This window comes from Nicotiana tabacum, chromosome 13 (assembly GCF_000715075.1).
Source record: "Nicotiana tabacum cultivar K326 chromosome 13, ASM71507v2, whole genome shotgun sequence".
Taxonomy (NCBI): Eukaryota; Viridiplantae; Streptophyta; class Magnoliopsida; order Solanales; family Solanaceae; genus Nicotiana; species Nicotiana tabacum.
In genome coordinates this window covers 23,213,140-23,227,817 of record NC_134092.1, presented here as the reverse complement: position 1 = coordinate 23,227,817, position 14,678 = coordinate 23,213,140, and the positions used below count along the sequence as shown (strand labels likewise).

The 14,678-nt window shown below is 34.3% G+C and overlaps 1 protein-coding gene and 1 long non-coding RNA gene across 2 annotated transcripts; both read left to right on the top strand.

Annotated features, from left to right (window-relative positions):
• The first annotated feature begins 4,479 nt into the window (after positions 1-4,479).
• Positions 4,480-10,565, top strand: LOC107801469 (uncharacterized). The gene is made up of 2 exons (XR_001651645.1): positions 4,480-4,818; positions 10,160-10,565. It is a non-coding gene; the product is annotated as an uncharacterized LOC107801469 (long non-coding RNA).
• A 2,210-nt stretch (positions 10,566-12,775) lies between these two features.
• LOC107801468 (uncharacterized) lies at positions 12,776-14,009 on the top strand. Its single transcript, XM_075228670.1, has 3 exons — positions 12,776-12,880; positions 13,143-13,689; positions 13,783-14,009. Exons 1-3 carry the CDS (start codon positions 12,776-12,778, stop codon positions 14,007-14,009), a joined length of 879 nt encoding a protein of 292 aa, XP_075084771.1.
• The last annotated feature ends 669 nt before the right edge of the window (positions 14,010-14,678 follow it).

Below are 14,678 nucleotides of genomic sequence, written 5' to 3'. Positions count from 1 at the left end.
AAATTAATTGTTTGCATAATTTTTTGAAAACCATAAATTGTTCTAAGACATGAATTAATTGTTATAATAATTATTTCTCTCCTATTTTTTGTCAAATATTAATTCTTGAATTACTGCAATAATTGTTACATGCTTATTTGATTTATGTGTCTTAATTGTTACTTGATATTTAGCATATTAAATATTAAACTGCTTATTTTCTCCCTGATTTCCAAAATAAATTGCTACTTGTCATTGTCTATTTCTTAAATAAATCATAATTATTGTATATGTATTGGGGGATCGAGTTGCACGCCGCAACAAACTTGTTTAAAAGTTCATATTGGGGGATCAGATTGCACGCCACAACAGACTTGTTTAAAAATCTATATTGGGGGATCGGGTCGCACGCCGCAACAGACTTGTTTAAAAGTCCATATTAGGGGATCAGGTTGCACGCCGCAACAGACTTATTAAAAGTCCATATTGGGGGATCGGGTTGCACGCCGCAGCAGACTTATTTATTATTATTATTATTATTATTATTATTATTATTATTATTATTATTATTATTATTATTATTATTATTATTATTATTATTATTATTATTATTATTATTATTATTATTATTATTATTATTATTATTATTATTATTATTATTATTATTATTATTATTATTATTATTATTATTATTATTATTATTATTATTATTATTATTATTATTATTATTATTATTATTATTATTATTATTATTATTATTATTATTATTATTATTATTATTATTATTATTATTATTATTATTATTATTATTATTATTATTATTATTATTATTGCGTACAGGTTAATGTAAGTGATCTGCCTTAGCCTCGTCATTACTTCGTCGAGGTTAGGCTCAGCATTTACCAGTACATGGGGTCGGTTGTACTGATACTACACTCTGCACTTCTTGTGCAGATTTCGGAGTTGGTCTCAGCGGCGTACCATAGACTTGCTCAGATTTCAGCTACTCAGAGGAGATTTGAGGTATAACTGCACAACGTCCGCAGTTCTGAAGTCCCCATCTACCTTATTTTAGCTGTGTGTTTGCTTTGAGACAATTTTATTTTATTCAGACCTTTATTTGTATTATTCTAGAAGTTCGTGCACTTGTGACACCAATTCTGCGATGGTATTTAGATATCGCTATTATTATTGATTATTCTCTACATTTCAGACTTATTTCCGCATTGGTTTCTTTGTTATTAATTAATTTAAAATTATTTAAAAATGGCTAATATTATTCTAACGTTGGCTTGCCTAGCAAGTGAAATGTTATGCGCCATCACAGTCCTGAAGATGAGAATTTCGGGTCGTGACAACTTTTGACTTGTTTTAAGCAATTTTTAACTTATTTTAAGCACTTCATAGATTTGCCAAACATTGAAAAAGGTTAAAAAGAGCTTAAAAGTTGATTTGACCAGCTTAAAAGCCAATCCAAACACCCTCTTAATCTAGGCGGAGTCAAGATTTAAAGTTTATGGGTTCAGAATTTACAACCGAACCCATAACTCGTTAGTTACTGGGTTCACAATTAAATATTATACATATTTAATAAATTTTCTAATAAAAATTACAATGTCTGAGTAAAAAGTTACTGGATGTGTCTGAACACGTAAGTAACACTCTCCCTCCGCTCTTGTCTATGTCAATCCATGCGGACTCACCAAACCTTATAGGGAATAACTTGTTTTACTGCTTCTATAAGGGCCATATATACTCAACATATATGACGGACAACGCAAATGTAGTGTAATAACTCGACCCTCGTGTTCGTATAAATTTAAACATGATAGTATTAGGTTTATATCTTGATATTTTAATAATGACAAGTTAAATATCAAAAGTGCGATACTAATTAACTTGTTAACTGTGTAGAGCAATGCTCAAATGGAGAAGGAGAAAATACAAGATAGCGGCAACTTATATTTAAGATCTCAAGAAGAACGGCCTGACGTGGAAAATAGCGGGAAATCAGCATGGCATAAGGGAAATCAAGAAAAGAAAGGAAAGAGTGATAATCAGCATTAGTAATGCAAATTATCCGACTTGGAAAGAAAGGAAAGAGTGATAATCATTACAAATGAAGAACATCAAATTGATATGGGTGGAAAAAATCTACAAGAAAGGTTCAATCAACGAAAATCAAGGCTTGATAGTAGATTCCATAAAGCAAGGAAGAGAAAGGCAATGGTAAGGAAATAAGAATCAAGGACAACTAGAAAAGATTATTTTGTCGAGCTAGAAGAAGAAAAATATCATCTATGGATCCAGTCACACAAATGCATTGAATTCAGAGACGGGTCATTCTCTTAGGAAAAAACAATTACCTCAAAAGGAAACACCATCAGTTAATCTTGGTTTCTATACCAGCGGAAGAAATTAAAATAAGAAGATCAGCACGGTCAAGGATCAACTCTTATATAGAGAGACAGAAAACTTGAAGATATATACACAGCTTTATCAAATTTTTCAATCTTTCTAGTTCTTAGCCAAATAGTGCATTCTTGAGTTTACTAGTATCCTAAAATATAGGGAGAAAAAGAAAATAATTGAGAGGTTATGTAATCACTTGTAGTTGAAGCAAGAAAAGTTCAATGGTTATAACGTTGGTGGTTGACGAAGGATAACCAAAAAACCAAGCTATAATGCAACTCTATTGAAGATCTTAGAGAACCGTTGAAAGCCACGAGAACTGAATTTGGTATCACACCGAAACTCAAACCAGTATACTCCGCCTCATTTACTTAAGTTCTCCATTTATTGCTTAATGATGTTAGGCCAAAATACTATACTTTTAGTATATTACTCGCCTTATATTTTGTTAGTTTAGTGGTTAATTGTGTTACGTTTGAGCTAAATTATGTTGTTTTAAGATGAAAATGCAAGAAAAGAGCACAAAAATGCCAAGTACCCAAATTGTGCTACAGACCAGGCTTCGCGAGGTTTATGACCAGCTTGACCGCGCTACAGACCAGGCTACGCGAGGTCTATAGCCAGGTTGACCGCGCTATAAGCCTGGCTTCGCGAGGTCTATAGCCCGGTAATTAAAAATCGCGGGTTAAAAGACTTCAACCCCGATTTGGACTGAAGGACTTCAACCCTAGCCTATAAATACTCCCTAAACATGTCTAAGGAAAGAGAGGACGTTTTAGAGAAAATTCGACCTAAAGAGGACATTTTTAGAGAGGGGATTCGACCCAAAGAGGCAAGAACACACTAGGAGCAAGACGGAGAATTCTTCTACGAGTTTTTCACTTTCTTCTTCCTATTTTTATTATTGGTTACGAATTCTAATATTGTAGTTTTGCATACTATTATGAATAGCTAATTTATTATCTAGGGTTTTGATGGAACTTTTCGTAGGATAAATTCTTGTGACGTTTTTATATAATTGAGTCACTGTGTTTCTCTACTTGTTCAACTACGTGTTTATTATTGTTGATTGAATGACCATCAATTGACTGTGCCTATTTAGTGTATATTGCTTGAGAGAGGGTACATATAAGGTAGTTGTTGAATAGTGTGTATATTGCTCTAGAGAGAGTACGCACTTAGGTAGTTGTTGAATAACATCACTCCTAACGTATGTGAGAGATCAATACGGAGGGTTTAAAGGCGGGATTAGAGATAAAGAAACCTTGGTGCTATCGTAGTGAGCGGTGAATTAGTGTCAGCTAGCGTGATTCGAGAGAATATGTCTAGTAAATTGTGGTAGCTGCTCGAGAGAGAGTTACGATACCCAAAATACTCATGATTGGTAGAGAATACTTAGGCAAAATTATAAAAGACGTAGCGGGAAGGATTCCGACAATTGGGAAAGTCATAAACTCTACACCTCCTTAATCTTTTCTCCAACCCCTAGTATCTTTCGTTGTAAATCTATTACTTTAATTTATTATTTAATTAGTTAAACATAAGAATCTTAATATTTATAACTTAGGAATTGTTCGAACATGTCTTCTTAGTAATAGTAAATAATTGTAGCTAAACCTTAATTCTCTGTGTGATTCGACTCCGAACTTTTAAACCGGATTATATTTATATCGACCGCTTATTATTTTTAGCACTAGAGTTTAACAACGTGATCACTTAATTATCTATTGCACTAACACTTGCTTGAAAAAATAGTCGACTAAGATATAATCTAATTGATTAAGTTTTAGATTATACTCCATACAATTCACCCCTCTTGCATTTTCAGATATGTGTCATTACTAAAAATTGGAGGGAGTGACTGGAATCTCACAAATTCTCATGTCCATCCAACGAACCCTTAACCCCAAATGTGTTGCAGGAAACATAGAACATGTAACATGTAAATTAGTATTTTATTTCCTATTTCTTAATTTTTATTTCTAGAAAAAAAAATCAAAACAAAAAAGAAAACAGCCAATAAACTGTTGACACATGGTAATTAAGACTCGTTGTTATCTCTTCTAACAAACTTGGCAGCAACTCAATTCACACACATGCACCTTTTTCAGTTACACATTGCACACACCTCACATTCTCGCCACGTCCACTGTACAATTGATATTTACCAATTACACTCCACCACACACACGCACAAAAAGCTTCTTCCACAGACCACAATTCAATTCACATTTCACACATTCCAACACTTTACACACACAATCTGCACTTCACCGGCAACACATTCAATCGGAGAGAGAACCAGACTTTTCCATCACTACTCAGATCTAAGCGTAAGGGCAAATCGAGTTAACGAGGGCTGCCTATCGAAGCTCCGGTCAGAGGCTCTCCGTTTCGTCTAATTTTTTAGGGAATTCTCTATTAAAGGTCCATTTCTCAAATTCTCTATTTTATTTTAATAGGTTCCTGCTGCTTGTATGATTTTGTTTGACGTTCAGATGGGGTGATTATATGTGATGTGTTGTGAATAATCTGAAGTTCCTTAATGTTTGACTATTGGATGGAATGCATTTGGTTTTAGTAACTATTTTGATTATAATTGTTCAATTTGGGTAGATAATGTGTCGTTTAAGTAAAATCACTAATTAAAAAGCAGGTGGACCATTAGCTGAATGGAATAAATTGGGCCGAGAGGCACACAAGAGTTTGGGGTTGGTTTAATTGATATTAAATGTGCACAAACGAGTTTAGACTTAGGTTAGTTGAAAGTCAAAATGGCATGGCATAGCCATTTTTATGGTGATTATTGAAAATTAGACCGTGTTTGCAAAGTTATTGAGAAGTAGTCACTATTTAATGCGGAGATAAAATATGGACAAAAGTACTGTAGCTGAAACACAAAAAGTTCTAGCATAATATGTTGGATTATTGAACTCTTGTTATGAACTTCTAGCATATTATGTTGGAACTGCAACACATTGTGAATTTCAGCATATTATGCTGGCATCTCATATGTAAAAAATTTGAACTCCAACATATTATGCTTGAATTTTTCTGGATTTTAAGGGTATTTTGTTCAGATTTTATTTTCACATGAAAAGTGGCTGAATTTCAATTAATTTTGAAATTATGGCTAATTTTCAATTAGCAGTTATAAATCAGGCTATTTTTTATTTTTCCCTAGTTGAAAAGGCAATTGGGCCTAATGATATTCTTGGTGAATTTCATCCATGTTCTTATTTATTTGGGTCGTTAGGAACATGTCTAGACGTACAATAGAGGGAGAAATTCAAAAATAGCCAGATTTACAAGTGGTAATTGAAAAATAGTCACAGTTTCAAAAGTAATCGAAATTTAGCCACTTTTCATGTAAAGATAAATCTGAACGAAAATATTGTTCAAAATTCGGAAAATATTCCACCAAAATATACTGGAGTTCAAGTATATACTTTCAGCATATTATGCTGGAGTTCCAGCATAATATATTGAACTTCCAGTATAATTTACTGGAGTTCCAGTATAATATATTGGTCCAACATAATTTGCTGGAAGCTCATACAGGTGCTCCAATCTCTAGTATATTATGCTGGAACTTTCCGTGTGTTGGAGTTCCAGCATAATATGCTGGAAGTTCATACACAGATGCATCAATCTCCAGTATATTATGCTGGAACTTTCCGTGTTACAGCAAAATAATGGCTATTTTTCAATAGCTTTGCAAACGCTAGTTATTTTTCAATTACCAATCAAAAAATTGGCTAACCTGTGTTATTTTCCCACAACAGATTGAGTAGGTAAACTCTGGGCCCATTTGATTGATTGCGTGCCTCCTTTTGAAATCTCATGTACATGGTCACGAAGAAAATGCCCCGAAGTATCTTTATTTTGGAGGCCATTCGTGGACAAGGCAACTGGATGTTAGGGGAAGCATAGAATAGGGTAGACAAGATACATTAGATTTTTTTTTAAAATTTTACATTGGGGTTATAATAAATATTTTGAACCTCCTTTGCATGTTCGTGCATATCTAAGTTTAATTTATTTTGTGGGGCTCCCTAACATCTTCCTCCAGTCAACTGAATCTGCGTAATCTAGATATTTGGCCCCCTTTTTAAAACCATTCCGACTTCATATTTTGACACTTTCAAATAGAAACCGCTTATTTTTTATAAATACCTTTTGGTAAAGAAACATGAGTGTTGGAAAAGGTATGACATGGGGCACTCGACCATCGAATACCATCATGTAGTTTGTACATGAAAGAACATAAACACCAAAATTGCTCGAAAGCGTCAATGCAAGCTTCATAAGGAGATGTCCTATAAAGTCTACAACCCCAATAACAACAACAAAAAATTCAGTGAAATTTCACAAGTGGGGTCTGGGTAGGGTAGTGTGTACGCAGATCTTACCCCTACCTTACGAAGGTAGAAAAGTTATTTCTGAAAGACCCTCGGCTCAAGAACAGTAAATATGAAGCAATAGAGAAACAATAGCAACAAGGAAATAAGACAATGAAGCAAGTAATACAATGAGTAATAACAGAGATCCAGGGATACGAAACTACCAGAGTAGTGCAGATCCTACTGATAATATTGTCACACCGTATAAAAACAAGGGTACTAGGAATAGGAAAAAAACCCGACTAGTACTACTACTACTACTACTGGTAAGACAAGGCGAAACTCTAGACTGACTATCAACCCACCACCCTAATTCTCGACCTCCACATTTTTCTATCGATGGCCATGTCCTCGGTAAGCTGGAGCAAAGTCATGTGTCGAATCACCTCACCCTAATTCTTATGCCTCCCTCTACCCCTCCTCTGACTCGCCATGGGCAACCTCTCGCACCTCCTAACCGGGGCATCTGAGTCTCTCCTCTTCACAAGTCCGAACCATCTCAGCTTCGATTCCCGCAGCTTATCCTCCACAGGAGCCACACCCACCTTGTCCCTAATATATTCATTCCTAATCATGTCTTTTCTGGTATGCCCACACATCCATCTCAACATCCTCATTTTTGCTACTTTCATCTTTTAGGCATGAGATTTTTTGACTGGCCAATACTCGGCTCCATACACATGGCCGGTCTAATTACCGCTTTGTAGAACTTGCCCTTAAGTCTAGATGGCGCATTACTATCACACTAAACACCAGAAGCGAGCCGTCATTTCAACAACCTCGTCCCTATATGATGTGTGATATCGATGTCAATCTTCATGTTACTCTGTATTATAGACCTAAGATATTTGAAACTATCTCCTTGAAGATGACTTGTGTATCAAGCTTCACGCCCACTTCTGCTTCATGTGTCCCAACACTGAACTTGAACACCAAGTATTCTACTTTTGTCTTTGCTCAATTTGAAACCTTTAGACTCCAGGGTCTGACGCCACGCCTCCAGCCTAGCATTAAACGCAACGCGTCTCTTCAATTAGCACTATATCATCTTCAAAAATGAATGAAGAGTCAGCAAGTTCAAACAACTTTCTCAATTGCCTTCTCGAGGACTTTGGCAAAAAAAAAGGACCATATTTAAGTCTTTATCCCAACAAAATACAAATCATTTCATATCTGCCATAGGGGAAAAAAAAAAAACAAGACTACAAAATTAGTATAAATAGAATCAAATGAATAACACCACAAAACCCACACAATGCATAAATAGAATTAGCTAAATGCATGCGAGAAAAAAAAGAGAAAATACACTATGGCACCTCCCCTTGAATGTGTTGCGGCAGCACATCCGTCGCTAGGAAAAATAAAAATGGGCTAAGAGTTGATCCCCGATGCAATCCCATCACCACTGGGAAATAATCTGAGTCTCCTCCCATAGTCCTCACCCGAGTCTTAACACCATCGTACATGTCCTTAATCACCCTAATGTATGCTACCGGAACGTCGCTAACCTCCAAACATCTCCATAGAACCTCCCCAGAAACTTTGTCGTAGGATTTTCTTAGGTCAATGAACACCATGTGCAATTTCTTCTTCCTCTCCCTATACTGCTCCATCAACCTTCTCACAAGATGAATGAATTCTGTAGTCGACCGCCCCGGTATGAATCTGAACTGATTCTCCGAAATAGACACAATCCTTCTCACCCTCCTCTCCAATACCTTCTCCTAAAATTTCATGGTGTGACTCAGCAGCTTGATACCCCTATAAGTTGCTGCAGTTCTGAATATCACCTTTGTTCTTATACAACGGGATCATCAAACTCCCCTCCATTCTTCTGACATCTTCTTCGTCCTTAAATTTGTCGTGGAGTAGCCCTTCGTGACCCCTATGTTGAATATGTCGTGGAGTCCCTCTAACGCTTTAAAATTTGATTCCGTGTGGTAGACATCTACTCCCTTTTTGCTTTACAGGAGTGTAGCTTGGGTCGATGTTCAACTTGTGAGATGAAGGAAGGATCAATCCTAATATATTTTGAAATAAAATAATTGTCTAGCTAATATTTATAGGTGGAGGTAGTTAGATGAAAGTGACATTTCTACTATCAAAGTATCAATTATGGGTATTTTATCTCCCCCCGCATTTTGGTCCATGTTGCTTCCTTTTTATTCAATTGTTATAATGTGAATAATTTTCATTATTAACTTGTAGGTGTATCAAGTGAAAACATAATATTTGAAAATTGACAAGAAATTAATATTTAATAGGTGATGATAGTTATAGAAAGTAGAAAAGTGTACTATACTGAAATGACCGTCTTACCATGCAAATCAATACTTGAAATATGAATGTTATTAAAAGGTAGTGAATGCCTAGAAAGTAAGAAAGTATATTACAACGAAAAGACCAATTCAATTTGGGCTCTCACCGCGTAGATATATGCTTGAAATATGAGAAACTTTGCATTTAAAATAGTTCATTTTGGTATTTCAAATATTTAGATAGTTTTTAGGTAATCTAACTAGATATTACTTTTCAAATTCTAAAATCTTGTTTGATATTCCAACAAGTTAATAATGAAAGTATCACATTACAATGATTTTAGAAAGCATGTACCTTATGTGGAGGGAGATAATATTTGGTAGTATGAATGTTATTTTCATCTAATTACCACCACATATTGGTAATAATTAGGCAATTTTACATTCAAAATTTATTTAAAAATCTCATTTAGGAAGGTAGAATTCATTATTATACAATATATATATATATATATATATATATATATATATATATATATATATATATATACACACAAATCTACTTATTTTGGAAAATGCTTTTCGGAAAAAATATTTTTGGAGATTAGTAGCTTGTGTTTGGCTAATCAACTTGAAAAGTATTTTTGCCAACATTAGAGCACGTGCTTGGCCACTCTTTGTGCACATTATGCTAGATTACCCTTGTTTATTTCCATTCTCAGGTATTTTAATTTGATGTTTAGTTTGGTGACTGTATTCATATGCAGGCATATGTATATGCCTTATACAGTAAGGGGAGTTTGAGTCTCTCCATCAAGTTCTGTTTTCTGGTTTTGGTAAATTCTAATATGATCCTACAGATATAAATAATCCTTTTTGTAACAATAAATCCTCTTTTCACTGTGCTAGAAGCGGATTCAAGATTTAAACTTTATGGGTTCAGTCTTTAGCTTTTTAGTATTGAACTTATTATATTTTAAAATTTATGATCATACTGCTATTTGTTGCAATTATAATGAACATAAATTTATGTTATGCGTTGAAAGTTCTGGATTCATATGAACCCGGTATCTCAACGACTCAACCTTGCATTCGCCCTTAATTCAGGTGCCACTGGATGTTGGGGACCATAATGGTAACCTCATTGTGGCATTTGCAATGTATTTGGGTGGAACTACCAATAACATATCAGAAGCCGAGGTTATGTTTTTTTGGGGTGAATTGCTGTCAAGAAAATCATTTCACAAACATCATCATTGAATTTGATTCCCTCTTAATAATTAGGATGTCAAAGAGAAAATTGGAGGTACCTTGGCAAGTTAAGGATTTTTGTAGAGATTTGGCAACTATGTAAATTTGATTTGTTCATAATGATCAAATTGTATCTAGTCTTGTTCAGTCTACTTCCAAATAAGTACTCAGCTAGGGGCTTCAACACTCACATAAAGTTCTTGTTTTGACAATTTAAAAGTTAGGAGAAGGTTTTTTACTAATAAATCGATATTCAAATTCACTCCTAGACTACTGTGGTTTATGTAAATTGGGCTGTTGTAGTTTCTGCCACTGCTTCAGGGAAGATATTGTCGCAGCAGATGAGTTGGCTTGGAGAAAGAAAAGATTTTCTCCTCCTTAATGCTATTTCATTGCCTGGAAATGTTAACGTACCCACTGAAGGATGATATACTGGCAAGGCCTAATTTTAATGTAATTTCAAAATTAGACCAAAGGAGGTTCAATTTAACTTGGAGGGTGTGTTTGGTATGAAAGAAAATATTTTTCGGAAAATATTTTTTAATTTTTTCATGTTTGGTTGGCTTAAATGTTTTGAAAAATATTTTTCGTATGAACTCATTTTCCTCCAAAATGTTTTCCTATCAAAAGGAAGGGAAAATATTTTTCAAAATTCTTTTTCTAACCTTCTCCATCCTATACCCATTCCCAGGGGCGGATCTAGCATATTGGGTACGGGTTTAACTTTTGACAAAAACCGAGCATATATGTACAAATTCAGCAAATTTGGTTATATATTAAACTATGAACCCATAAACTAAAAGAGGCTATGGGTTCAATGCTGGAAAACTTGATCTCACTTCCGTTCCATGCTGGAGGCTCGAGTTCTGTTCCCCACTTTCACTCTTTCTTACATTAGAGTTGTAGGAGCCTTTTTTGTCACAGCAAAAGAAAAGGGGGTCTTATTCTTCTTGATTGACTTAATGGACTTTTATACTCTTTTCAAAAACATAAAAAATTAAAGGGAGTCTTATTCTTCTAGGGAACACATCAGATTAAGAAATTGAAGCTTCTTCAACCCCAAACTTCTAAAGTTAGGGTTTCAAAAATCAAAACAAAGGCTTACAATCAATCTTCTTCTTCATTTTGCTAGTACAAATCTATGGCTCTATGGTTATGATTCTCTATTATGATGTAGTTTATATATTATAAGTTATAATAATGGTATAATTGCTCATTATCTATTTCTTAGGGATGACTTTCTTTTTGAAGTTTTTTGTTGGCAATCAGCAAAAAGAATCATTTTCTTCTCTCAATGATAAAGGTATAGAGAAGAAAGTTACTACCTTTAAGTCTTAAATACTTAAAATTCTGAAAAAATATGTAACCCTATGAGCTTTTAAACACTTTTTTGGGGATAATTTATTAAACTTATATTGATAATAAAGTTGGTTCATATGTAACTAGTTTAGTTGGACATTTCAATGTAGAGAAGATGATTGTTGAAAATTTCTAATAAAATAGATGACTGACTATCTTATTCAAAATCAATTTTGCAGGGAACACTTTACTTCTTATATATATATGACGATAACGAGATTTTTCAAGGCTATTCCAACTCCTCCAAGTTCTGGTACTAGCTCTCCTTTGCCAAGTACTTCTCCATGTCTAATTATTCATGATAATATTAAGCCTTCAACAGAATTAAACAAAGATGAAATATTGAATTTGGATTTATTCATGATAATATTAAGCCTTCAACAGAATTAAACAAAGATGAAATGTTGAATTTGGATCTTAAACCTGATCCTACTGAAAGAAACCAACTCTCAGAATATTCTCCTAATCTACTCGACCGAGTGATGAGATGTTGCATTAAAGAAGGAACATGTCAACCTCGTAATCATAAGTTTCCAAAAAGAAATCTTGGTGAACTAATGCGTCAATTTAATCCTGAATGGTTTAACATTTCATATTCGGGTTGGTTAGAATATAGTATTAAAGTTGATGCAGCATTTTGCTTATGTTGCTACTTATTTAAAAATGAGCATGAATGACATGGAAAGGTTGAGGAATCTTTCACAAAGAGTGGTTTAAAGCTTGGAATAAAGCTACAGAAAGGCTTAATGCACATATTGGTGAAGTGAATAGTCTTCACAATCGATGTTTCAAAATGATGAGAGATTTAATGAATCAAGAAGAATCAATTTTAACCTCTTTTGACAAGCAGTCTGAGAAAGCTAAAAGTGAGTATCGACTTCGGTTGACTACTTTGATTGATGTGGCAAGATTTCTCTAAAAACAAGGAATGCCTTTTCGAGGCCACAACGAAGGTGGAATGTCTACAAACAGAGGAAACTTTCTAGAACTCTTGCAATGATATGCAAATAGAGATGATGAAGTGAAAAAAGTTGTGTTAGAAAATGCTCCAATAATATGATGATTTCTCCAAATATCCAAAAAGAGATTGTGAATGCTTGTGTATAAGAAACAATGAAAGCAATTGTTGAAGAGATGAATGGAGATTATTTCGGAATATTGGTTGATGAATCTAAGGATGTCTCTCATAAGGAACAAATGACTCTTGTTCTGCAATATGTCAACAAACAAGGAAAACTTATTGAGTGATTCCTTAGTATTGTTCATGTTAAAGATACAACTACATTGTCATCGCAAAAGGCAATCTATTCTTTACTTTTAGAGCATTCATTAAGTCAATCACAAATACGGGGACACGGTTATGATGGAGCTAGTAATATGCAAGGAGAAATCAATGGGCTTAAAACGTTAATCTTGAAAGATACTCCTTCAGCTTATTGCATACATTATTTTGCTCATCAATTGTAATTGACTCTTGTAGCTGTTAAAGAAACATTATGATGTGAATCAATTTTTTGATATTGTTGCTAATGTCTTTATTACTATTGGAAGTTCTTTTAAGTGCGGGGAGATGCTTCGAGAGGATCAAGCACAAAAACTAGAGGAATTACTGGTGCTTGGTGAAGTTGATACGGGAAGTGGACAAAATCAAGAACTTGGACTTCAAACGCCAGGAGATACCCGTTGGGGATCTCATTTAAAGACAGTGCATAACTTTATTGCATTATTCTCGTCAATTATTCATGTTCTTGAAGTTGTTGCAAGTGAGGATGCAAATTATCTCGAGAGATCAATGGCAAAAAGTCTAGTGAATGACATAAGATCTTTTAAGTTTGTGCATTTATTGCATTTGATGTTAAAAGTATTGGCAATTACAAATGATTTGAATAATGCTTTGCAAAGAAAAGATCATAATATTGTAAATGCTATGAAGCTCGTTGGTTTCGCCAAGAGCCATTTGCAATCAATGAGAGAGTCTAAATGGGAATCTTTAATAGCCGATGCCTCTTCATTTTGTGTCAAGCATGGTATTGTGATCCTTGAAATGGATAAGAACTATCATCTTGGAAAGTAAAAGCGTAGGAGTTCAAGTGTGACATATTCTCATCATTTGCGTGTAGATATTTTTAATGTTGTCATTGATTTGCAGCTTTCAGAACTTAATAGTCGTTTTGATGCAGTGAATAGTGATCTACTTCTTGGTATGGCTAATTTAAGTTCAGATAATTCTTTTGCAAATTATGATAAAGAAAGAATTATGAAGCTTGCTAAACGTTATCCTCATGAGTATAGTATTTCCAAGCTTAAAGATCTTAGCTACGAGTTTGACAACTATATTCTTATGTAAGAGAAGACAATGATTTCTCTAACTTGAAAGGGCTAGGAAATCTTTCAGAAACACTAGTTGAAACAAAGCTGCACAAGACTTGGGGACTTGTTTATTTGCTTGTGAAGTTGAGTTTGATATTGCATGTCGCTACTGTAACGGTAGAAAGAACTTTTTCTTCAATGAAATACATCAAAAATGACTTGCGGAGCAGAATTGGTGATGAGTTTATAAATGACTGTTTAGTTTGTAATTTAGAAGATGAAGTATTTAAAAGTGTACCTAATGATGTGTCACGACCCCAAATTTCCTTCGTAGGATGTCGTGATGGCACCTAGTCTCTAAAACTAGGTAAGTCTAACAATGCGCAATAATAATAAATATCTGAAATAAATAAACTACAATTAAAACAATTTCAACTCCCAAAATTCGGTAGAAATAAATCACAAGTGTCTAAGAATTTATTCTCAATGTATCTATATATCAAGGTCTAAATAAAATATAAGGAAGCAACATAAAATGATAGAAGGGGACTCCGGAGTCTGCGGACGCTGGCAGATATACCTCGAAGTCTCCGTACGCAGGTAACTCACTGACGTCTAGGCTGGTAAGATGTACCTGGATCTGCACAAAACGATGTGCAGAAGCGTAGTATGAGTACATCACAGCGATACCCAGTAAGTGCTAAGC